This window comes from Anolis carolinensis, chromosome 1, assembly GCF_035594765.1.
Source record: "Anolis carolinensis isolate JA03-04 chromosome 1, rAnoCar3.1.pri, whole genome shotgun sequence".
NCBI lineage: Eukaryota > Metazoa > Chordata > Lepidosauria > Squamata > Dactyloidae > Anolis > Anolis carolinensis.
This window is the reverse complement of record NC_085841.1, coordinates 210116327-210142289: the sequence shown is the minus strand read 5'-3', so window position 1 is coordinate 210142289 and position 25963 is coordinate 210116327. Positions and strand designations below refer to the sequence as shown.

General features: G+C 39.1%; 1 protein-coding gene across 3 annotated transcripts; it reads left to right on the top strand.

Annotated features, from left to right (window-relative positions):
- The first annotated feature begins 1189 nt into the window (after positions 1-1189).
- Positions 1190-24600, top strand: pdk1 (pyruvate dehydrogenase kinase 1). Of its 3 annotated transcripts, none has more exons than XM_016996674.2 (11): positions 1201-1517; positions 7671-7812; positions 8543-8614; positions 10286-10470; positions 11790-11885; positions 12850-12936; positions 14800-14876; positions 16319-16417; positions 18275-18385; positions 20749-20862; positions 20957-24600. In XM_016996674.2, the coding sequence occupies exons 1-11, from the start codon at positions 1400-1402 to the stop codon at positions 21095-21097; spliced, it is 1242 nt and encodes a 413-aa protein (XP_016852163.1). In that variant the 5' UTR covers positions 1201-1399; the 3' UTR covers positions 21098-24600. The 3 variants fall into 3 exon arrangements, with proteins under 3 accessions (XP_016852164.1, XP_016852163.1, XP_003226208.1); XM_003226160.4 differs by having other exon boundaries at positions 1208-1517; positions 12850-12927; XM_016996675.2 differs by lacking the exon at positions 18275-18385 and having other exon boundaries at positions 1190-1517.
- The last annotated feature ends 1363 nt before the right edge of the window (positions 24601-25963 follow it).

Below are 25963 nucleotides of genomic sequence, written 5' to 3'. Positions count from 1 at the left end.
TGCTTAGTCCTACCAGGGTTGCACCAGTTACTCTAGCCTTCCCCTGCCTAGACCCAGGCCATCCGAGCCCTATAAATAATTATGTTTGTCCGAATACATTTATATGCTGAATTTTGTTTTAAATTCTTGGTCAATACTCAAATGAGCTTTCTCCAAATCTTGATAATATTAGCCAAAGGGAATTCTCTTCAAAACCCCTGTGGCTGGGCGTCTAGCCACACAGTACCTTTATCCCAGGAGCTCTCAGTTCAAAATGGAGGGTGCCCAACTTAGCGATGTCCCCTGAAAACACGTGAGGAATCGCTACAAAGCGCTAAAAACACAATATTTTCAGTTGCGGGAATATCCTGGTTCTGGCTGGAAAATGTGGATATTCAAATCTCTGTATGTCCCTACACTCAGAAAATACGGGATTTTTATGTTTATTTGTTCCTGGGTTATTTATTTATTTACAGAATTTATATTCAGCCCTTCTCACCCCGAAGGGGACTCAGGGCGGATCACATTACACATATAGGCAAACATTCAATGCCTTTTAACATAGAACAAAGACAAGACAACCATAGGCTCCGAGCGGGCCTCGAACTCATGACCTCCTGGTCAGAGTGATTCATTGCAGTGATTCATTGCAGCTGCTCTCCAGCCTGCGTCAAAGCCCGAGCCCAATGTCAGTTCCTGATTGATTGTATCCTAAAAACATGGCAACAGTTGACTAGAGGGCGAAAACTTTATCCTGGCAAGAGAAACTTCATCCTTCACGTTTAAAGAAGTTTTTGACACACAAAGGTTTTGCCATGTAATTAACTTTCCCCATGTTTTTATGATAAAAGCAATGAGAAACAGACATGTATTACCTTGGGGTATAAATAAACATAATAATAAACACAATAAATCATCATCATCATTATTCTCTGCTAAAGAGTGACACCGTTTTATCTGCCAAGGCTCAGTGTTATGTATGGAGTCAGGGATGTTTTGTATGTTGTATGTTTGTATGTTGTATGTTTTTCGGACTGTATGGCCATGTTCCAGAAGTATTCTCCCCTGACGTTTCGCCTACATCTATGGCAGGCATCCTCAGTGGTTGTGAGTCAGGGCAGTCTGGCAAGGTTTTGGGCCTCCTCTAACGAAGAGCGTCTGTGCCTCACTCTTCGGATGCCACAGGGCAGTTAATCTGCGTGAAGTGTACAATATAGATGCGCTCTCTGTCTGAGGGGGCGGAGGGAAGGGCCGGCTCCTCCCGAGACCCGGCCCCTCGTCCTTCGGAGCCTGAGAGAGAGACAGAGAAATGGCGGCTGGGACGAGCTGAGGGAAAAGGAGACGGGCAAAAACAGCACCCAGAGGCACCAGGCCTGCGCGCTTCTGAGGCCTCCTCCTGCCTTTTCCTTCAGGGCCGGCCATGAGACTCCTGAGGGCGCTGCTGCGGAGCGTCTCTCCAGCCACCATCCCTCAGCAGGTGGACTTCTACTGCCGCTTCTCCCCGTCGCCGCTTTCCATGAAGCAGTTCCTCGATTTCGGTGAGTGAGTCAGTAAAGGAGCAGCGAGCGAGCGAGCGAGCGAAGCAGGCAGGCAGGCAGGGGGAATCCCGCCTCCTTCCTTCTTTCTTGTTCTCGCCCCACCATTTTCTTTTCCCCTCCCTAGCAGGCCTGCACACAACCTGGGGCCCTCCAGGTGTTTTGGACTTCAGCTCCCAGAGTGCCTGGCCATTGGGGCAGCTGGCAAGGCCTTCCGGGAGTTGGAGGCCCAGGGCCACTGCTTGTGCAGGCCTGCTCTGGAGAGCAAACAAGGAGAGTAAACAATGCGCCTAAAGGGTGCATCTCTACAAGGCACGTTGGCACCACTTTAACTGCCATGGCTTAATGTATTGGTACTCAAACTGTGGGTCCCCACATGTTTTGGCCTTCAACTCTCAGAAATCCTAACAGCTGGTAAACAGGCTGGGATTTCTGGGAGTTGAAGGCCAAAACATCAGGGACCCACAGGCTGAGAACCACTGAATTAATACAATAGAATCATGGAAGTTGTAGTTTTTCCTGTTCTCTAGCCTCTGCTAGCGGGGCTGCAGTGAGGCAGCAGGTTAAATCACTGAGCTGCAAAACTTGCTGACCGGAAGGTCTGCATTTCGAATCTGCAGGAGGGTGAGCTCCTGTTGCTAGCCCCAGCATCTGCCAACCTAGCAGTTCGAAAACATGCAAATGTGAGTAGATCAATAGGTACAGCGCTCCATGCAGTCATGCCAGCCACATGGCTAGGAGGTGTCTATGGACAACGCCGGCTCTTCGGCCTAGAAATTGAGATGAGCACCATCCACCAGAGTCGGACTCAACTAGACTTAATGTCAAGGGGAAACTTTTACCTTTAGCCTCTGCTAAAGACTGCTGGTGCCTCACCAAACTACACACCCTAGAGTCCCATAGCACCCATCCAGGGCAGCTGAATAAAATCCAACATTATCTGCTTTGAACTGGAATAAATGACAGTGTGAACTTAGATAACCCAGTTCCAAACAGATATTGTGGGATTTTCTGCCTTGATATTCTGGGTTATATGACTGTGTGAAAGGGCCCTATGATGCACAAATGCTATACTGCTTGACAGAAATGCTATACTTTATTACCTAGCCACTTACGGCGTGCTTTCATGTTGTTTCTGACCTATGTGGCTCCCAAAGTAGACCTATCATGGGGTTATCCTGTCAATATTTGTTCAGAGTTGGTTGCCCTTGCTTTCCTTAGAGGCTGAGAGAGAGTGACTTTTTTTCCCCTAAAGACACAGAGTGGGTTTCTGAGACTGGTCTTCAAGGTTCAGTGCTCAGACCTCTCTGCCAGGCTGGCTCCTATCTGCTGAATAAACATAGAATTGGAACTTGAATCTCACTGGGACAAACTGAAGGTCCACAAAAAAGTATGCTGGTTTTCTAGAAATTTAATGTTGAAAATCCAAAAATAACCAGATTTCTTCCACCAAGTACAACCCCCCCCCCCCCCACCACCACCACAGCTTGTTTTGGCAATTTGCAAAATGTGGCTTAAGATTTCTTTGGGGAGTAAACAGTAAGAACAGGGCTAAACTTTTCTAACCGACTTTCAAAACACTTCAGTTCACTGATATTAAACACAAAATAGGTTTAAAAGTTCCAGAAGAAATTGTGCTGGAACATCAGCATCTGCACTTAATGAAAACTAACAAATGAACCAGTTTTAAAAAAATCAAATTTGTGAAATAACTGTGTATTGCATGATATTTTTACTGTGATTTTTGCACGTAGACTAAAAACAAGTACAGTATCAAAAATATATCTTTTTCATTACTGATTTGTTCATGCAGGAGCCCAAAGCTACTCCTAACCATTAGGTTGTAAGCAGCTGTTTCTAGCGAAGGAAACGGCAACAGCATCTGTTCCAGAAAAACAACAGGCAAAGTGATTTCCGAAAGTTGTTTGAACAGAGAAGCGTGGTATCACAATATAATTAATTTGATTTATTCAATGAAATGGCTTTTAACCTCTAGTCAGCCTTATCTGTTTCAGGGAATAGTCTGATTTTTAAAGGCTGTTTCTAATTTTGATATTTTTTAAAATCTGCCTTGAATAGGCCTTCTTTCAGACAATTGTTGTTATCAGTCATTGGCTCAAGCATTCCAACATTTACTTAAAAAAACCCAGTTTTCCCTTAAAGGTTCATAACCTGGGAAGCTGGATATGTAAAACTACATTACGGGAAATTAGACCCAGGACATCCCCCACCCCCAAATTGTATGCCAAAATCCATGGATGCTCAGGTCCCATGATATACAATAGATAATGTATTTTATATAATGGCGTTACTTATATAAAATAGCAACATCAAGGTTTTCCTTTTGGAGTTTTAAAACTATTTAATATTTTCAGGCTATGAATGCAGAATCAATAGATATGGCAGGATGACTATATATATAAAGTGATGTCATGTATAAACTTGTTAATCATTTCTCTGTTTCACACAACGCTGAAAGTTTCATGTAAACATGCATACTGCTCCAGTTAAATTGGGTACTTGTTATCGCTGGAAAAGCAGTACTATGCCATGTTGTTAATCTGCAAGCATCTGGTTGCACTGCAGTTCTCTGTGTATTTGTTTAGAAATAAATCCTCCTTGAGTTTAATGGTGTTTACTCTCAGATACAGCTAATGGGTTTTTATCTACAGATAAACAATGTCAGATTGCAAACTTGTTTTAATAGTCTTAAAAATGTTTCATTGAATGTTGTTTTTTAAAAAACAGAGAAGATGAAGAGTTAGAGTAATTAAAAATAGGAAAAAACACCAGAGTCTTCATAATAATGGACTGGAGATACGCACATTAATAAAACCTGATCATCCTCGCTCTGCTCCCCACCCCCGGATCCGCTTAAAGCTGGTGTTTGTACTTTGTAAAAAGTTGATATAGTAAGTCTGCTTGTCCAGTTACTAATGGTTCAAATTTATCTTTTCAGCTTTGGAGTGTATGTCTTTACACATGCAGCCTGAATGTGTATCAGTTAGGTTTCAGGTTAGAGCATTGTACTGTAGCTGTAAAATGCATACAGTATAAAGATTCTTATTCTATACTATTCTTATTTATAGAATACTATAAACTAGCTCTTTCAAATTACAGTAGCAGTGACAGTCCGCCTAGGCATGATAACAATAACAATATCTGATTTGGTAACATGCATACATATCAACTTTTTAAAAACCAGAAGTTAATACAATAGAGTCTCACTTATCCAAGCGAAACGGGCCGGCAGAAGCTTGGATAAGCGAATATCTTGGATAATGAAGGATTAAGGAAAAGCCTATTAAACATCAAATTAGGGTATGATTTTACAAATTAAGCACCAAAACATCATGTTATACAATAAATTTGACAGAAAAAGTAGTTCAATATGCAGTAATGTTATGTTTTAATTACTGTATTTACGAATTTAGCACGAAAATATCATGATATATTGAAAACATTGACTGCAAAAATGGCTTGGATAATCCAGAAACTTGGATAAGCGAGGCTTGGATAAGTGAGACTCTACTGTATACTGGAACGCATGCTGACACAACTGCTGCTCAGTCGTTTAGTCGTCTCCGACTCTTTGTGACCTCATGGATCAGTCCATGCCAGAGCTCCCTGTCGGCCGTCCACGCCCCCAGTTCCTTTAAGGTCACTTCAAGGATCCCATCCATCCATCTTGCCCTTGGTTGGCCTCTCTTCCTTTTTCCTTCCATTTTCCCCAGCATCGTGATCTTTCCCAAGCTTTCCTGTCTCCTCATGATGTAGCCAAAATACTTCAGCTTTGCCACTAATATCCTTCCCTCCAGTGAGCAGCCGGGCATTATTTCCTGGAGGATGGACTGGTTGGATGTTCTTGCGGTCCAAGGCACTCTCAGGATTTTCCTCCAGCACCAGAGTTCAAAAGCGTCTATCTTCCTTCGCTCAGCCTTCCTTAAGGTCCAGCTCTCACATCCATAGGTTACTATGGAGAATACCATTGCTTTGACTATGCCGACCTTTGTTGCCAGTGTGATGTTTCTGCTCACACTATTTTGTTAAGGTTGGCCATTGCTCTCCTCCCAAGAAGTAAACGTCTTTTGTTTTCCTGGCTGCAGTCTGCATCTGCAGTGATCTTCGTGCCTAGAAATATAAAGTCTGTCACTGCCTCCACGTTTTCTCCCTCTATTTGCCAGTTATCAATAGGTGCAGTTGCCATGACCTTGGTTTTCTTGACGTTTAACTGCAACCCAGCTTTTGCACTTTCTTCTTTCACCTTGGTGATAAGGCTCCTCAGCTCTTCTTCACTTTCGGCCATCAGAGTGGTATCATCTGCATACCTAAGGTTGTTAATGTTTCTTCCAGCAATATTAACTCCGGCCTTGGATTCCTCAAGCCCCGCATGTCGCATGATGTGTTCTGCGTACAAGTTGAATAGGGAGGGTGAAAGTATGCATCTCTTGCCCATTTTTGCCTGAAATTTGCCTCCGATGTTTCTGATTTTCTGGAAGAGGTCTCTTGTCCTTCCTAGCTGTCTTCTTCTACTTCCATGCATTGCTTGTTCAAAAATAGTTCCTTGTCTCTTCTGGCTAGCCTCTGAAATTGTGCTGACACAACTCTAATTCAATATAGTGCTGTTGCAACACCACCAATAGAGCTGGAATAGTAGCTAATAGCCTCCTAAAAATAGATCTGGAAGATTTCTCAGGATTTATTTGGATTCCATGCAGCTATTGTGCTGTCTACATGCATGTCATTACATTGTGAAATAAAATCGGTCTCTTCAATATTAGGAGACATGAAGTGAATATGTGTGATGCAGGTGAGGTTGGAGAATCTATCCTAAATTTAATGCACCTTGCAGTATAACCTCTAAATTGTATTGATGCTATTGGTGTGGAATGCTTTGGAGCAGTTGTGAGTAGCAATTGCTGTTGGGGTAACCACAGTACACATACAAATTTGGAAGGAGAACTGTATTTCAGGCTAGTGGACTTATTACAGTTGCTTTTGAAGCACACAGATTTCTGTCTCAGCAAAAATACACCATTTAATATTTTCTCAGTCATCATGTTTAATAGGAATTGTTCTATAGCAAGCATAGTGTCGTGTTTTAAAATGTAAAATTATGACTCTGGAGACCAGGGTTTAAATCCCTACTTAGCCCTGGAAATCCACTGGTGATCTTTACAAGTCACATTCTGTCGGCCTCAGAGGAAGGCAAAGTTGATCTGAACAAATCTTGCCAAGGAAACCCTGTGATAGGTTCACCTTAGAGTTTCTGTAAATCAAAAACTTAACTTAAGGCACATAATAACAGCTGTTTTTCCTCATTTAAAATGTTTGCATCTGTATTTTATGTGAAATAGGTGGCAAAACATATACAGTATTTACCTCTTTGAGGTCTATTGATATTAAGCTCCTTTCTATTGATGTTATATTGAACTATTTTGTGCAAATAGTGTGGTTTGCTGAAGTTGTATTAGTCTGTCTCGTAAATGGCCCAAAAGACTCATAGGAGGCTGAAGAAGTATTCTCGTCTTGCCAATCCAATCCCTGCAAAGTTTGTCTCACTCTGTTAAGTGCTACCTGAGAAGAGTTATCCTATTTGAGACAGTGTTTGTCTGAAGGCATTTGGAATAGTGATACTCAGCAGAGGAAGATTTCTCATGACCTGGTAACCTACTTTCCTAGTCTTTCTTACTGCTGTGTTAAACCATGTACCAGGTGTTTTCTTCAGAGGTCAGTGCAACTTTACTCTCCAGTACTGGCAAAATGTGATAATTTCCCTTCTGCAGAATGTTGCCATTCTTGATAGGTTCTTTAAAATAATGGTGTCTCCAGGCTACGAATAATCACCTATCAGTCCATAACAAAACGCTTATTATTAACAATTGAATTAGATTTTAGCTTATATGCGCACAAGAGCATCTCCTAACATTCTTATCACAGGTATTTTTCTGAACACATGTTTCTTTCTCCAACAATTTGCACAATGCTATAACTGTACAAAAGATAAAAATATATCCCAGTATCTATTAAGAGAAGAGAAGTGGTTGGCATTTGTTTATCACTATCCTAATCTGTTTACCACTATTTTGCATACATTCATTTAGCTGTATGCGACTTCAAGCCATTTTCTCCTGTCACATTGGTATTTCCCCCCAGGATCTGATAATGCTTGTGAGAAGACTTCTTTTATGTTTCTGCGACAAGAGTTGCCTGTAAGATTGGCAAACATTATGAAAGAAATAAGTTTGCTTCCAGATAACCTTCTGAAAACACCTTCAGTTCAACTTGTTCAAAGTTGGTAAGAATCTATTTTAAAAAATAAAATGTAAGACTAAACTGAAACCACAAGTGCATATCATTATATAGGCCACTAAAACCTACCTTATGTAAAACATTTTCAAATAAGTGGGTCTGCTGAACAATATAAGAAACAAGTCATATTGGGCATACTCATATGCCATGCCTATAAGCAAGGGATGGGGAGGATGGTTCCATAAGGCTGCATTTTGAACCTTTAAGACAGTTCTTGGTGTCCTTTGATCGCTGGTGTCGTGATTTGAGTATTGGAGTAGAACTCAAGAGACTAGAGTTTAAATCCTTGCTCTTCTTGGAAAACCCACTGGGAGACCCAGGGCAATTCACACTCAAGCTACATGTCAGCTCAAGGGGGGGGGGGGGGGCAATTTAACTTTAAATCATAATTTGAAGAGACCTATTTAAACTAATTGTACTGAATGTTAGCTACTATTCCAGGGCTGGACAACACAGCAAGCCTTTCACGAATCTTCCAAATTCTTCTCAGTCATATTAGAATGGGAGGGATGGAATAACGGTATCCCTTTACTTGCTTTCCAAAAGGGTAACCAAAGGAAAGCAGACACTTGATGAGGATGATGTGTTCCGCAGGATCTATTGTTCAGAAGCTTATAATTCAGTGGGATTAAACAGAAAACATTAGAAGGAATGTCTTAATTACTGGAGAGTCAACATGTATGGAAAAGCCAGTCATGTGAAAATTGTGTTTTTAGGTATGTTCAAAGTCTTCAGGAAATTCTTGATTTTAAAGACAAAAGTGCTGAAGATTCAGAAGCTGTTTCTTGGTAAGCATATTTTGCCATGTTATTTTAATGTGCTATAGATATGATTTTCAAAGATCTTTCTAATCTAAACTTAGATTAGATTGGTATTTTCTTTGTTTCTTGATTACTTAAAGAGCACAGATGCAGAATTACTTTTGTTAAGCTGCTGTACAGTGTGTTCTGATGGCATTTAGATGATGTTTTTCATGCAAATTATAATTAAGAAGTCTGCAGATAGAAGGCCCTGGAACAAGGCAGGGAAAAATAGGATAAACTGTATATAATTCTTGACAAAATGTATAGAATCGTATTTCTTGTCCAGAATTTGCAAGATATGCTGAAACCAATTAGAAGCCAATTGGAAGCAGTGTAGAGTCATTTTACTGTCAAGAAATTCTTTCTAATGCTCAGAATCTACATTGTTTTTACATTGTTTTTAGGCATTGAATTTTTGCCTATTTACTGTAAGCCGCTTTGAGTCTCCTCAGAGAGAAAGGCGGGGTAAAAGTGATGTAAATAAATAAATAAATAAATAAATCTATCTTCCTGTAACTTCAAACCATTGGACATGGTCCTACTTTCTGGGAAAATAGAGAACAGGCTGCCCTCTCTGCTTGGTGATAGCCCTTTAGATATTGAAAGAACACAGTTATGTCACTCTTCAGTCTTCCCTTCACCAGGCAGAACATGTCCAGCTCCTTATACTTTTCCTCTTCATACACTTCGTTCTCCATACCTCTTAGTAGTAAATAGTAAACTTTTATTACAATCAACAACCAGCTTATATCAAAGGTACCCAGTCCTGTACATCCATATCAAACCTGAGGGGTTCTATACTTCAAACTTCAATATAATAAAAAACCATTATGAGATTGAATTGTTGACAAAATTTAAAATCTAGGCTAAAGACCACATACAAGTACTACTAAGACCCAACTCAGCTCAGCCCACGGGATACCTCTTATAATCTTTGTTGCCCTTTGCTGAAGCTGTTCCAACTTGTCTATATCCTTCTTAAAACAAGCTTCTTAAAACAAGGTCTGACCAGAACAGAATATAGTGAAACTATTACTTCCCTCAGTTTGAGAACTATGCTTCTGTTAAGGTAAAGGTTTTCCCCTGACATTAAGTCTAGTCATGTCAGACTCTGGAGGTTGGTGATAATCTCCATTTCTAAGTCAGAGCCGGAGGTGTTGTGGGTAGATACGTCCAAGGTCATGTGGCTGCATGACTGCATGAAGCGCCGTTAGCTTCCCGCCAGAGTGATACCTATGGATCTACTTACATTTACATGTTTTCCAACTGCTAGGTTGGCAAAATCTAGGGCTAACAGCGGGAGCTCACTCCGCTCACTAGATTCGAACCACCAACCTTTCAATCAGCAAGTTCAGGAGCTCAGCGGTTTAACCCACTGCGCCACCGGAGGCGCCATGCAGACTAAAATAGCATTTACCTTCTTTGTTGCAGTATCACATTCCTGGCTCATGCTCAATTTATCGATAGTAATACCTAGATCCCTTTTACATGCAGTCCTGCTGAGCCATGTATCTTCCATACTGTACATGTACATTTGGTTTTTGTGGCCTAAATGTAGAATTCTGAATTTTCTCTCTATTAAATTCCATTGTATTAATTTCTGCCCAATTTTTTGTGTCTAGATTGATTTCACAGAAAGTCCATGTGGTTTTTCAGTTTTACAGATACTGTGATAACAATACGGAACCGTCACAATGATGTTATTCCTACTATGGCTCAGGGTGTGATAGAATATAAGGACCACTATGGTGTCGATCCAGTGACCAGTCAGAATGTACAGTATTTTTTGGACCGTTTCTTTATGAGCCGCATTTCAATCAGAATGCTTCTTAATCAGCACAGTAAGTATTATGTCATATGTTGGGAGATAGCGCATGCCATAGGTGAGAATTGCGCATTTCAAAAAGGAGGAAAAAGCCTCCACCTCACATACCTGCTGATCTTATTCCTATTTTATATATACTGGTTTTCCAGGTATGTGTGTGTATGTTTTAAAATTAATCTTCACCCTCCCACTATAAAAATCAGCTGTTCTCGTGGCCTTTAAATTTTGAAACCACTTTTCTTATCTTTTGTTGGCAGCTTTGTTGTTTGGGGGAAAAATAAAAGATAACCCAGCCCATCCAAAACACATTGGAAGCTGTAGTGAACCTTACCTATTAGGCCTGGAATGAAGCCTGGGTAACAGTGAGTGGGGCAGACCTCCATTTTGTAGAGGAAATGCCAGGCAGCCATTTTGAGTGTGGTTAGAAAGATGGAGGAGCTTAGAGAGAGACTCCTAGGATTGGCTAACCAAAGCAGATGGGAGGAGCCAAGTCTTAAGAGTGGAGAGAAAAAAAGCTCCAGGGAGTTTGGTTTTGGAGTTTGGAGGGTGTGTGAGAGAGAGAACTGAAAGCTGTGGAAACTGACAGGCTAGGTCAGGCAGTTTGGATCTCTTGAGAGGAAGATAACTCAAGGGATTGACTCTCACTACTGGGCGGGTAAATAGGCGGACTCTAGGTTAGAGTTAAATAACAACCCAGGGGAACTCGTGACTATTCTCAGCAAATAGAGCGAGGGTTTTTGTGACCAATAGTTAGATTGGTTGGTTGGAACTGTTTGAAACTAAGTAAAATAATCTGAAACATACAACTAAGTTAAGCTGAAGAACGTCTGTAACCGTTTACGCTAATGTACCTCTCTGAAGTAATCCTTTGCCTGTTTTAAGAAAATAATTTTTTATTCTATTTTCAACTTTCAAAAGCCTCCACAATGAATCTTTCCATTGAGAAGCCTTTATAAAAGTTCCAGCAATACAACAATAAAATACCACAGAAAAGCCTTATAGTGAACATCAGTTTGGGAGCCAGGGGTAGAAGCAGTGTGGGCAGTGAATGGGAAAAACTTATCTCAGACACATTTAACAACAAAAAATCCTAAAGACATTTTAGGTTGGTGACAGCTACCATTTTAAAAGAAAATCTAAAATCAAACGGTATACCCTCGCCTCTCACATACGTGTGCTTGCGTGTGAGAGTGTGTGGAGTGGAGAGGTGTTCGTTATATTTGGTGTCTCCACTCTTATTATATTGGTGGCAGCGGTGGGATTAAAAGATTCCCCCTGCCTGAAGGAGCCTCTCTTTATAATTGTGAAACCACTTTTCTTATCTTTTGTTGGCAGCTTTGTTGTTTGGGGGGAAAATAAAAGATAACCCAGCCCATCCAAAACACATTGGAAGCATTGATCCAAAGTGCAGTGTTGTTGAAGTTATACAAGGTGAGTTCTTGTAGATCTACTAAAGAAAATGCACTTGATGTCAAATAGACGATGGTAGTTATTCACTATGTCTTAATCTCATTGTATCTGGCATGCAGATTTTCAGTTTGGTTGAAGTAATGACTATCTTGGTGCCAAAGTTGATCCCAATTGTGCATGAAACTGGAATGACGGGACTTAGATTGTAGTTTTAAACTAGAGAAACAGACTTTCATCCTGAGTGCACTTACTAGAATTCAGCCCCATCATACTCAAAGAACTGAAACCTAGACAAGCTAACAAATGATTCTGCAGGGGTTTTTTTTGTATTTAGTAAATAATCCCCCAAAGTTTTGGTGAATGATTTACTTGGATTGGCAGAGGAAGAGGAGAACACAGGGCTTCTGTCCTCTAGTGGTTTTGATGTAAGGTGTGGAGGAAGTATCACACTTTATTCCTCCTCTACCAAACCACTTGTTTACCTGCAAATGATTTGATCTATGGCAAAGCTGGTGCTTAAGGGCCAAGGTGGCATTGTTTAGAGATTTGTGTTTTTAAATGGTTGGGGGAGCTACAAAGGGCACTGATGTCCTACATTGTAACCATGGGAAGTCTTCATTTCCAACCTCTCTAGTTTCTGGGTTTTAAACTTTTTACCATGCGTTGTTCACATGCTTTCAGGCTTAATTGTTCAACCATTACATGCTTGCTTTTGAAATGCTAATAAACTAGCTAGCTCAGATTTTCCAGAGGTTGATATATTTGCCTTGACTCTCAACATAATAAAAATGGTTAAAAGTAATTATTTTAATTGAATGAAATGTACATAGTGAACTAAGTTAGAACCCCCAAAATACTGAACCGTAAAAACAGAAAAATTACCCCCCCCCCCAATACCTCTATAGCAATTTAAAGACCACAGCTAGCAAATTTTTGTAAGTTGGGAAGTGCTAACTTTGACAGAATTGTTCTGGCTTTGTTGCAGATGGCTATGAAAATGCCAAGACACTCTGTGATTTGTATTATATGAGCTGTCCAGAACTTGTGCTTGAAGAACAAAATGGTAAGCATGGTAAGGAGAATGGCTTACCAAAGGAAATTGTACATGCTGGCTAAGTAGGATTTGCAGCATTTGTAATGCCACTTTAGTTCAGAACTACAGGACATATTTAGGCTGTATATGTGGTAATGTGAATCAGCCCATTAGCTGTACACCAGTGACATGTTTGCTCTCCAGGCAAGTATTGATCCTGGCACATTGCCTTTGTAGTTGTTAGATAAATTCCAGGGTCACTTACAGGCTAAAGATGTAGAATGTTTAAAACGTGCTCAGGTTATGTCCCATAATATGAAGTGTCTGAAGACACTCATACTATAAAATATGATATGAAGAGCCAGATGCAGTTCTTTTATTACGATTTCATGCATGAGTAAACTTGTATATTACAAGATTTGTTGTGAAAATACACTGATCATTAGCTTCACAGTTATTTGAAATATGAGAAAAATACTTGAATGCTGAGGTATATTTCCTCTAGAATGTATCATAAAATGCCACAGCAATAAATTCTCCCTCTAACTGTTAAACTACGGGAAAGAGATTTTCTTCTCCTTGCTTCTTCTCTTGAAATGATCTCAGAGTATATAGATTTTTGGGTCTGAGTACATTCTTTTATGAATAGCACAACCATACAATTTTGCTATCTGGGTTTTCTTTCATTTGATAGTTATATTGGAGTATATTGGGGAAAGCCATTGAAGTCATAAGAAGATTTGGTGGGCAAGGAAAAGCTGATGCAACCCTCAGTGGTTAGTTACTACTGAAAAGATGTGTTGCAATTGTGTAAATAGGGTCAATATAAATATGACACAAGGACCTGTATGGAGAGTACTATGCAGGTTAACTATGTGTATGAAGTGGCATTCCTGCCTTGATATATAAAAAGGTACTGGTATTTTAGATTGATTTGTGTTAATCATTTAAATATTTACATTACATAGAAGTTGTTTGGCCATCTTGAGTATTTTATACTGAAAGATAAGATTTAAAATACTTTAAACAAACAAGCAGAAAGACATGTAAACATGTTCAGTGTTTATGGGCGTGTGGTGCAATAAACCAGGTTCATCTTCAGCCTACTTACAGTGGTTTCTTAAACATGAATAAATGGTCTAAAAGTTACAGAAAATACTTAATTGAGGTAATAGCTCTACCTTTAGCTTACACCATATGTAAATAACAATAGTTTTTAATGATACTGCACAGAAAGGGAGCTTCGTTCTTATGTTCTTACAGAAAATTCTTACATAAGGAACTGCAAAGTCCCCATGAATACCACCAAGTTTATAATGTTGGTTGCAGTTCCAATTTGCCTGTAAAAGTTTCAGATGTTTGTCACTTATAAGTCGCATACACAGTCTATTAGCATGAAGCCACATTTCATTGTATTTGCATTATAACATTCACTAGGGGTCACAGGTGGCATTCTTTAAGCATAAATAAAAGTTTGCTTTCAGTATGAAAATATGCAATATGTTAATTGTTAAATGTTATAGCTATAGGGAAGAAATAAATATGCTTTTCTATGAGCTGGCTCCAGCAGTAGAGCAAAGTCTCAAAAAATATTAGAAGACAAGTGGAACAACTATTGAGACAAAGTAAGGATATAGGTGAGAGACTCACAACTTCTGGTGTCCAGAAACAATCTTTTTTGGACACGTTATGCCTTCAGTGCTGTGAAAAGGAGTTCAGTTGATTTTTTAAAAGTAAAGAACAGAAACATTTTAAAACATAGGTTTTGAGGTATGCTTTCTGCTAACAATCATCAAAAGTACATTATTAGATTTGTCTTTTGTGCCTACAGTCATATAAGAAAACACGCAAGCACTGTTTAATCATTAAGAGGCTTTACCTTTCATCTCCACTTCTTTGCAGTCAAGTCACCAGGGCAGCCCATGCAGGTGGTGTATGTACCATCACATCTCTACTACATGGTATTTGAACTTTTCAAGGTTTGTACAAAGTTTTTGATGTACTATTCATCAGAGGGAGGAGATTATCAGGAAAGAGGAATGTGCACTTTCTTCACATTGAAAAAAATCACTTTTGGTTTTTTTTCCATTTTTGACAAGTGCCTGAAAAGAACACATGACCTATATTTCTAACCTGTATCCTCAAAAAGAAAGTATTCTGCTGAATTTTCCATTCCGACATCTAACCCTCATGCAGGGACACTATCCCTTTGATAGCAATTTCTAATAGTTTGAAGCCCACTCACTCCCACAGCGTCATTGTTATCTTCCAAACCTCCAGTGAGCAGCAGTTTCTCTGGGAACACCTTGGTTGAAATTTTACATTGAAGGTAATGTTGCCCACACAGCCTCCCCCTGCCCTAGCAGCTCTCAAGCCTTGGAAGCAGTGGGTGTGTTGCTTCCTTGTAGGAAGTGGGGAGGAGGAAAGAAGGAAGGTAGGAAAATATTCAGATAATGAAAAAATGGTCTCAGCTTGGTGCTAGGGGAAGATGAGGCAGATGGAATGCTCCTTCTTTTTCCTTCCCCTTATTTTTTTCTCATATGATTTGTCTCCTTCTCCTCTCCTATGGTAAGCAGCAACCTCTCCCAGGGCTTGAAATATCCAAGAGGCAAATTTGTATGAACCACAAAGGGTTAGAGAATGTTACTCCACACCCTTACCCCTCAAAATTTTAAGTGTGTGTAAGCCGCACTTACACACCTGTACCTGTATTTACTCAAGTCTACTGTGCCATTGAATCTAATGCGCATCTCAGTTTTCAAAACCCTGAAACCAAATAAAGTATTTGCTGATAAATATAGTGCGCAGCAGCAAAAGGTGATTCTTTGTAATATGGCCGTTACAGTTGCTGCCTGCTTAGAATTCCTTCTTTAAAAATAGTTGTGTTGGGACACCAAAGCTTTCAGCAATAGAAAAGAATGAATCCACTTTAACTGCCTTGTTTAAATGCTATGGAATCATGGGGGCTGTACTTTTACAAGGCCTTGTGCTTTTTCTGCCAAAGAGTACAGATGCCTCATCAAACTATAAATCCCAGGATTAAATAGCATTGAGCTATGACAATTAAATTACAGGCGACAGCCCTCAAATAGAAGCTCCTGAAGCAGCCTCCCATGATTTTACTTGGCACTAAGATTACCATATTATGCAAATGCAATGTGCGCCCTAATTTTGGCAAGGTAATTTGGCCAAAAAAGGTAAGTATTATATTTGAGTAAATACAGTATGTCTCTTGACAGGACACCATCATACAGCATGTAGTGTCAAATTCCATGCATTGTAAAACAAGTTTCTTTCAAAGACTATAGCCCAAAATGTGTAAATTGCCAAAGAGCAAATATTATCTTCAACACTAGCACAATATGCAAGAGTGAAATAATGCTTCAATATTAATCTGTCTTTAACATTTTGGGAATTTTAGAATGCAATGAGGGCGACTATGGAACATCATGCCGATCGTGGTATTTACCCTCCAATCCATGTGCATGTCACATTAGGCAATGAGGATTTGACTGTGAAGGTAATAGCTTTGATTAGTCTCTCTTTTCGAAGTCTCGGCACATTATTTAAAAGCGTGCTCTTAGCCTTGTCTAATGGGCATATCTGACACTGAATCTAGAGTGGTGCTCGGGTGTGAGTACCCCAAGTGAGAGTTAGGCTAAGTGAGTGGGCTTTCTCAGATGGACTTTTACTAGGCACACCCTTTTTGAACAGGCACAAGCAGTTATGGATTAGGGGCATACAGATTGGTTCACTGCAGTGCATGTGGTTACTTTGAGTGTTTTGAAGCTTAATTTGGTTGATGTTTAAAAGCTTTATTTCTTAACTTTTGACCAAATGATGCTCAAGGTAGTTTACAGTAGATTGAATGCATGCAGAAACATATACAGTTTAGTATTCTCTAGGTCAAGGGAAGGCGGAGAATAACAGGCTGCTGGAGCTGAGTGTCTTTTCCGGTAGAAGGGAGGGAAAGGAAGCACCTTGTAGCTGCTGCTTCTTATCTGATGTAAGGCTACTCTTCCTTCATGTGAGGTTCCTTTGAGGAAGCAGGAAATGCAGCTTCCCAATGTCTTGCAGTCTCCTGATCTGAGTCTTCCCTCTGCAATCTTGGGATTGCCCAAAGTTGTTATTTAGGGACAATCAAATACTACTGTAACACTGCAAGTGGAGAACCTGTTAATGTGGGATTTGTGTATTGGTAGTGTTTAAATGCAATTTGTGTCTTGTCTGTATTGCAAGACTCTTCCCTTTCAAAGCCTTACTCAGCCTGGGCCTAAGAAACCTAGCTTGCCTATTCTTGTTTGTACCTTCATTATTCTTAAACAGGAAGGCACTGTGAATGAGGAGGTGGGCAATAGCTTTATTAATGGCCCCTTCTGTTTCCACCAGTAAACAAAACTCTTTCTGAGGGTTGTTGCATGTCTTTCGGGCTGTGTGGCCATGTTCTAGAAGTATTTTCTCCTGACGTTTCGCCCACATCTATGGCAGGCATCCTCAGAGGTTGTGAGGTATGGATAAACTAGGCAAGGAAAGGAAAAAAATATGTATCTGTGGAGAGTCCAGGGTGTGGCAAGAGTCCTTTGTCACTGGGAAGCCAGCATTAATGTTTCAGTTAATCACCCTAATTAGCATTGGAAAGGTTTGTCTCTTGCCTGGGGGGCATCCTTTGTTCAGAGTCATTAGCTGTCCTTGGGGCTCCTCAGCCCTCAGAGTGTTGGTTCCCATCTACTGTTTTGATTTTTGAGTTTTTTTAATACTGGTAGCCAGATTTTGTTCATTTTCATGGTTTCCTCCTTTCTGTTGAAGTTGTCCACATGCTTGTGAATTTCAATGGCTTCTCTGTGTAGTCTGTAATGTGGAGTTACATATTTGTAACAAGCATATTTATGACCTCCATGTAGTAACAGCCTCTCCAAACCCTACTTTACTAGGTATCAGCCACAAGGAGAGGAGGAGGTCTATTCTGCTGGCAAGAGTGGATTATAAAGGGTGTTTGAAAAAGAACGCCCTAGTTTTAATGTATTTATACTTAAAACTAGGGAGTTCTTTTTCAAACACCCTGTATTTCCACTCCCCTCCTGCCAACTGGTAAGGCTGGGACTATCAGATGCAGGATCCTTTTGCAGTCTTGCCAGCTGGTGATGAGGGGGAAAATGTGATCTGTCTATGTCCACAATTGCTTGCAGATCAGATCTCCTTCTCGGTACATTTCTGACCAGGTAAAAAAGGTTGAGGGTGGAATCAGCGCAGGAGATGCTACATAGTTATGTTTTTCATGTAGAATATGAACTTTATTAAGCCAATATGCTTAATAAAGATTGAACTAGGGAATTATTGTACATCCAAAAATTCAGTTAGTTTTTCTTTCATATTCCAGATATGTGATCGTGGTGGTGGTGTTCCTTTAAGAAAAATTGATCGCCTGTTTAACTACATGTATTCAACTGCTCCACGCCCTCGTGTTGAGACATCACGGGCAACACCTTTGGTCTGTTGACTGTATGAGCGCTTGCATTTATCAGATGAAAAAATACATTATTTAGTCCTTATTTTTTCTAGCAGAATTTTCATGTTCAGCGATCTGCTTTTATATAGATATGGGCTAGCAACAAATGAACTAAAGATAGGATTCTGATGACCACCTCCTGCATGGAGAAATAAGAATTTTAGTGTAAGGAACTTCATTGAAAGCAATCATGCTGTAGCCAGATTATCTGTTACACCTGCAGAAATCTTTTCCCCATGATTTAAATGTACAGAAATGAGCAAGAACAACCCCTTTGTCTATTCTTTTCTCACTGTTCTAACTTGTTATTCAAATATTAAAAACAATGCTATTTTTAGGCATGCTCATTTTAGCTTCTATGATCCCGTGTTATTTTGGTTGATTACACTATGCAACACGATTTTTGATTCTGGGTTATAAATGTCATTTCCTAATTGGTTCTATCATAAAAACACATGGAATAAGTTTATTAAACTGAAAAAAGATTTTGTGTGACATCCTGCAGCACATTTTGCTATAGTTTTTCAATGAATATATCGAGTCTCAACCATTCAACATAGTTTGTGGCAGCCACAAAATGACGTTTCTGGAGTATAACGACTACTTTAAAAGTAAGCACTGCACAATTAAACAGGAAATAACACTTTCAAATCAGGAACAGATTTTTTTTTCCAAATTTTGTTATAGTGTTAATAGGACAATTTAATGTTTCAGTCAAACAGGTTATGTGAAACTTGAGTGTAGTATTGGAAGATGGGACTCAGAACTCCCCCTCTTCATCTTTGACTTTAAAAATAACTTTTTGTTGGATATGACAATAATGCAAGATGGGACCTTTCTGTTTAGTTGTAAGTCCTCTGCCAACAATACCTCCAAATTCCCTCTTTATATTTATTTTGAGAACAATGCTCAGGAAACAATACATTTCTTCTGTGTTCTTCCTGCTTATTGTTGTTCTAGGAATGGCTATTAACTCTTAATATTAGTTCCATTATAGCACAGGAAGCTGTAATGTTAGAGCATAACTACTGCTGCTATTACTGCACTCACCCAACGCCTCTATTTATAATTGCTCACACAAGTTAAGACATAATTTGGTGAAGAGTGGTTAACGAAATTCATTAATATTTATACCAGCTGTTGTGAGAATTTACTGGAGAGTTTACTGGAGCAGCTGTAAAGGAGAAATTTAGAAGTACTGCACTTTTAAAAAACAACCTATTTTCATCTGGATCAAATTATTGTTGTCACTATGGATAAAGTAAGTGATTCATCAAATGGAGTTTATCTTGTAGCTTTTCCCCTGCCCCATTAAACACATTAGCAGCCCATACTATAAACAGCATTTTGTGTTGGTCCTGTGAGATGGATCCTTTATTTGGCAGAAGCTCTTCTTGGCAAAAGCACCCTTTTATTAGAATTGCTCACTGACGAGGAAAAACTGCTTGACTTGAGATTTCAATAGCAGATTGTTGTGCAGGCATCAGCAGGTGAAACATTTCAAAGTAAGAGATTTAACACTATCTAATACTGCAAAACAGATGCAAAACAACTGGAACAGGCTAGTACTAAAAGTTACAGCTTACCTGTTAGTATTAGTGCTTAGGGAAACAGTTCATTTTAATTGGTTTAGGACCTCATATCCCATGAAACTAGGAAAATTCAGTGCACACACTTGTGAAGTTGTTGCCAGTCAATAGAGAATTGCTGATTGAGATGGACCAATGAACTGACTTAATATAAGCAGCTTTCCATCTACCATAGCAGCTCAACTTGCCTGATCATTATTGGTGAGATACATCTCTGTGACAATCCTCACTTCCTATTGTCTGGAGTTCTGCAATGTGTTCTGCTTCCTTACCTTGTATTATCTTCATACACATCTGATAATAGTGATTATAGTAACCATGATGAAATTGGTAGATACCTAATGGACATTCCTTTGGTATCCTGTAACATTAGAGGATTGCATGTAATAAAGCAAAGGTGGAAATTCAGTCATCAGTGCTTTTTGTGCTGCCCACTAGAGTGCCATTTTTTTTGCTGGAAAAAAAAATCTTGGCAAAAATTGTGAAGTGTGCCCCTACATGCCTTACAATAGATTTTTTTTCACCTTCTATTAAGTGCTCTTCTCTCCTTGCACCTTGTTTGAATCCTCCAGTGGTAATGAAACCTTTCCAGCTAATTTGTACTAATACTTAGTACTAATGTTATCTCTGTTCTGTTCACTTTTCTCTTCATATGTGTATCTAAGCAGCAGATTTGATTAACTACAAACTGCTAGCTTATCTTAGTTTTGTTCTTGAGGTACTCCAATTAACTCATTTTTTTGCTCTGTTTCTTAGGCTGGATTTGGCTATGGGTTACCTATATCACGTTTGTATGCCCAGTACTTCCAAGGAGATCTGAAGCTCTATTCTCTAGAGGGTTATGGCACTGATGCTGTTATCTTCATAAAGGCATGTCATTCACCATCTATTTTGACCAGACTTAGTGACTCAATGAAAGTTTAAAGTTTATAGTAACGCTGCCCTTCTTCTTTCCTCTCTAAAGGCTTTATCAACAGAATCTGTTGAAAGACTACCTGTCTATAACAAATCAGCCTGGAGACATTACACAGCAAATCATGAAGCCGATGACTGGTGCATCCCCAGCAGTGAACCAAAAGACATGACTACATTCCGCAGCGTATAGCAGGATAGGGTGGATGTGCCAACCTGAAGACGAACTTTAGTACAGCAGTTCATGCGGTACTGTGTGAATAGGGCTTAATCCATTACATCAGTAATATTTAGTTTTTGGGAAGCAGTGATTTCCACACAATAGGAGTTAGAAAACTATATTTTTGTTTTAGAAAATAGTGCAGGTTTCATTTTGAAATTGAATATTCTACATGTATTCCAACCCTTCTAAATTGCTTCAGTAGATGAATCTGGCGCTCACCATCTAGATTAGATACAAAAAGACCAGTGATAAGTTTTTCAAATATTATACTATTTAACTACCAAAAATTCTAATGAAACGTTAATGAGTATTTTGTAAACCACCTCTGAAATTTAATTGCACTAGCACAGCACTTTCTTCTGAAAAACTCAAAAAGTGCTTTACAATGAGAGATTTTAATAATTGCCATCCATTTTGTCATTAGGTATTTCTTGGAATCAGTTTCTTCTTTTTAGTATTAGCCAACAACTTCGTTTGGCTTTAAAATCTGTATACGTTCCAGCTAAAATTAGGAGTGTTCAGTCTCATTAATTTTAATTGGAAGGTTAAATATGGCCAGATCCCTGTTGGGCAGTCATGAATGTGCAGATCTACATACTCTTGATTGTTTCATATTCATGATTCCTCCATAGTCCCTAGGGACCTTGAAAATCCCCAGGAACAGTTCAGCAGCCATTGCAATCAATGGGAGTCTGTTTCCTTGATTGATTGGGAAGCAGCTGGTTGTATTTATTGTCTGTTATATCAGATATTGCTCATGAGAAGGGGGTGACAATGTCATCAGCTGCTTCTCAAGTGATAAGAGGAACAGATCCCCATTGATTGTAGTGATTGCCGCCTGATTTAGGGAGAGCGATCAGGATGAGAATCACTATAGCACCATAACTACATATTTTAAACTCCTATAGGATTTCAACCTATAGATTTAAATTTCTATCACTAAAATCCACATTAATGGTATTTTATGTAGAGCCACAAATTATAGACATTTTCATCTGGAATTCCAGAATTGAAAAACAGGACCCAATCCAGCCAAAATTATGAGTTGTGAACTTTAGCTTGATCAGGTCCTGTTTTCCACCTCAAGAATTCCAGATGAAAATGTCTATAATTTGTGGCTTTACATAAAATATCATGAAATACCTATTTTTTTATAGTATTTGCTTCTGTAGAGCTTGCCCAGTTGAAACTTTCCCTTCAGCAGCTATGAATATGCAGAAACACTTATAACCACTGATGATCGCACCTTGAACGGTGAAATCATCATGTAAATTTAGTGGTATTTCTACCTAACTGGTTATAAATTACAACTTTTCTCTATCTGTTATAGAGGTTTTTAAAGTACTTCTGTTTTTACTGAGCTTGCTACCACTTTCAGAAAACTCAGGAATACACTGATTAAAACCTTGCCAATCTCTAAATTGAATGACACTAAAACTTGCACTAATTTTTGCAAAATACAACACGTTTTAAGTTGTTAAGACAGTTTGGTCACTATGGACAACATGCTTTGATATCTGCTTGAAATAGGTTAGTTTCTTTGTATGTACATTTACACTGTTTCTCTTAAAATACTGGTTACAGCTTATTTTTCCTTTAAAATTGGATGCTATTTCATCTCTAAATTATTTTAAGAAATCATCTTGCTTTAGCTTATTGCTTTCATACTTACTAAACACTTTGCTTATGCGCTCCCAGTCTCCTTCCAGGTAAGCTAAAGTACTAATATTAAATCAGCTCCTTTCCATTGAGTTCAGTAGAATTCTGATATTTGGCAGTTTATTATTATTGTCATAGTGACAGAGCACAATCCTCTGTGTCTAATCAGAAGTGGGGCTTCCAGGCGGGTAAGGGATTTTAGGCTACATATGGCAGTCCTAAAGTGTGTTCCAAGACAATACCACACATGGAATGCAGTGAGGCTTATGCATGTGCACAAGGTTGTAATCTGTCAAGTGAATCTAATTACAGAACTGCAAAAATGGAAATTAAGCATAAAACATAACAATTGTAATTGCTGACAAGACAGTCAGTGCAAGGGGTATATAAAATTTACAAGCCCAGCTACAAATCTGTAAAGCTAATTATGTTGTGGCATGTTGCTGTACAGTGATTATATTCATAATCGCTCTCAGCTTGACACATATAAAATCTCAGGTCCTGCAAATCTTTCTCAGGTACAGTACTTCTGTCCAGCAATGTGATAATCAAGATGGAGAAGAACCCTACGACTCTTCCTCTTCTTTTCTCCCAGGCCCTCTTGCTGCTCACAAATGACGTTTAACTAGCTTTAATTCATCTCCACAATTGAAGTGATTGACTTTATCACTGATTGCTGGCATGTCCTTAAAGAAATAAAGAATGTAATTTTACCTAGTTTGCACTAACGGAGTAGCTACACTGAATCAGTAGGAACTTGGAAGGCAACGTTTCCGAGATTGATGGGTCTACTTCAGTAGGCCACAAAGGTATATTCAGAGTAGTGTCTTAGGCCATGTTCTTGAAAACATTTTATTTATGTGAAACAACCCATTGGAGAGAGACAGTAGTGCCAAATGACGTGTTTAGGTCTGTGAAAATGGACAGGGGAGACAGAACTGCAGAACAGTTTCTTATGCTTTGGGATCCATTACATTGTTTGAGATCCACCTACATAAATAAAAAGGAGAATGGGTTTAGTAATAGAGGTTGGAAACCTCTTGCTGCACAGCATTGATGTTTGCATTGTTTCCTCATGTAGCAGTGGTAAGGGAAGGCCTGCTTAAAGCTCCCTGTTTCTCCAACTCATTGCTTCCTTCACCATTACTGTACTTGCATTCTTTTTCCTTCTGCCACTACTTTATACACTGCTGTAATTGTGGTGTTGTGCATTGACAAAATTCTGCCTCAAATATGTTTTGCAGAATGAGTTTCCCTTTATTCCAAGATCAATTTTTTGATATGCTCAATAATTTAATCATTTTGAGATGAAGTGAAGGAGATGGATTTGCCATCCAGAATGAAAAGTACAGTTTCAGCATTTATAATTAAGTTTCTAACCCTCCTCTATTGAATGCAGTGTTATCTTAAGTTTGAAAATAATATGGACAGTCTCAAAATGAACCCTGCAACATTTGCATTGATATTTAGATATACATTGTTCTAGCTAGATCAAGATATCAACAATAATTACTGGAAATTATACTGTAAGTCATAGATTTAATAATTCCGGGCATTTATTTGCTGTTATTTTGAAGTTTGATCCAAATAATACAGTATTTCAGAAAATATAACTCATAATGCACCTTTATATGTATTCACTTGCTGCTAGTACTAAGACTAAATTTCAAAATTTGCTTATGGCTGGAAGAGTACAACGGAAACTTAAAGCAGACGTTTTGTAAATTTTAATCTTCTGTGAAAATAATTTTGGTTTGCAATATGGATTATAGTGATTTTTGTAAAAATAAAGTAAGCATTTTTAAAAAGCAAAACATATTTCTAATTTATTGTGAGATTACCTTATGCTGTAATCATTATGCAGTGTTATACAAATGCTGTAAGACAGCAGGAAGAAAAATATGCAAACCATGTACCTTGAGAAAAAAGTTAGGCAGCTACAAAGGGAGAAGTGGATTCCTCCTCAGGACAACCCAGAATGCACCTTCACAGTAATTATAACCAAAATGGATTGATTTGATCCACACATTCTAAGACTTACTCAAGCCCCAAAAGTCTCCTAGGGGATAGTGACTGCCTTCTGCTTCCTGAAGACCCCCTAAAGCATTCTTTTGTCAAAGATGACATCCATCAATCTGTACAATCTGGAGAATAAAAGTAGAAGGCATGTTCCATGGCTGCTTGATGAGCTTACCAAGTGAGTGGTGCTGGATGCAAGTCTAGAGGAATCTAATGTGCAGACATTGTTTCCTGGATACATGAGAATCCAAAGAAGAATTCCACAAGATATGGGATCTCCTTTCTGGTGATAGAACAGAAGTGTCCCAAATTGTAGATGTGAAGGACGGCACCTGGAAAACAACTCCCTGTCATGTTGAAGTCATCCATTCCAAATTCTTACGAACTGTCTTTCTTTCAGACAAACACTGTATCGTCTGAAAGAAAGGCAGGTTGGGCTCAAGAGTCAACATGGTGCCGAGGAATATTATACACTGAGGTAGCTCTAGATAAGACTTATCATAATTTACAATGTCCTAGACAATTCAGCAATCAGAAGAGTGCCTGCCTGAAAGTAAGTGCTCCCATTTTTGCCACAAGCAACCAGTAGTGGTTTATGTAGGGAAAGAGAATGACAGCTGATAAAGCCAGGCAACTACTGCATCACAAATGAATACATGTGGGACAGTGCACAGGGCAAAATACAAGATGCAGAAGTGATACATCTTCTCATAAAGCAGAGGTTGGATAATGATGGAAAAACATGCATCCTTGCATCAGCAGAAGAATGGAAATGAGAGTGGCCGTTCTAAAATGCTTGGGTGCTTAAAAGATCTGGTGTAATCCTCTGCTTTTCTTGGACACGATGAGGCAAAGGGAGAAGAATCCCTGATACTGATGGAAGAGTGTGAGGTCCAATGGCACCATTGTGCAGGCTGGACTCCCACCTATTTCAACAAGATTGAGGGAGGGGTAGCACGATAAACCCCAACAGAAGTTTTCTAGAACTCTGTGGCACACCCCCTCCAAAAGATATTGGAAGCTTAGGCGTGAGAAATTGCAAACTGCAAGTCGCTTCTGGTGTGAGAGAATTGGCTGTCTGCAAGGATACTGCCCAGGGGATGCCTGGATGTTTGATGTTTTAGCATCCTTGTGGGAGGCTTTTCTCATGTCTGGCAT

Bases quoted from the DNA above. Each gene is read 5' to 3' on its own strand.
- pdk1 (XM_016996674.2), top strand. From the start codon at position 1,400: ATGAGACTCCTGAGGGCGCTGCTGCGGAGCGTCTCTCCAGCCACCATC. The intron at 10,471-11,789 runs GTAAGTATTATG...TTTTGTTGGCAG, and splicing joins AATGCTTCTTAATCAGCACA to CTTTGTTGTTTGGGGGGAAA. The intron at 12,937-14,799 runs GTAAGGAGAATG...ACTTCTTTGCAG, and splicing joins AGAACAAAATGGTAAGCATG to TCAAGTCACCAGGGCAGCCC.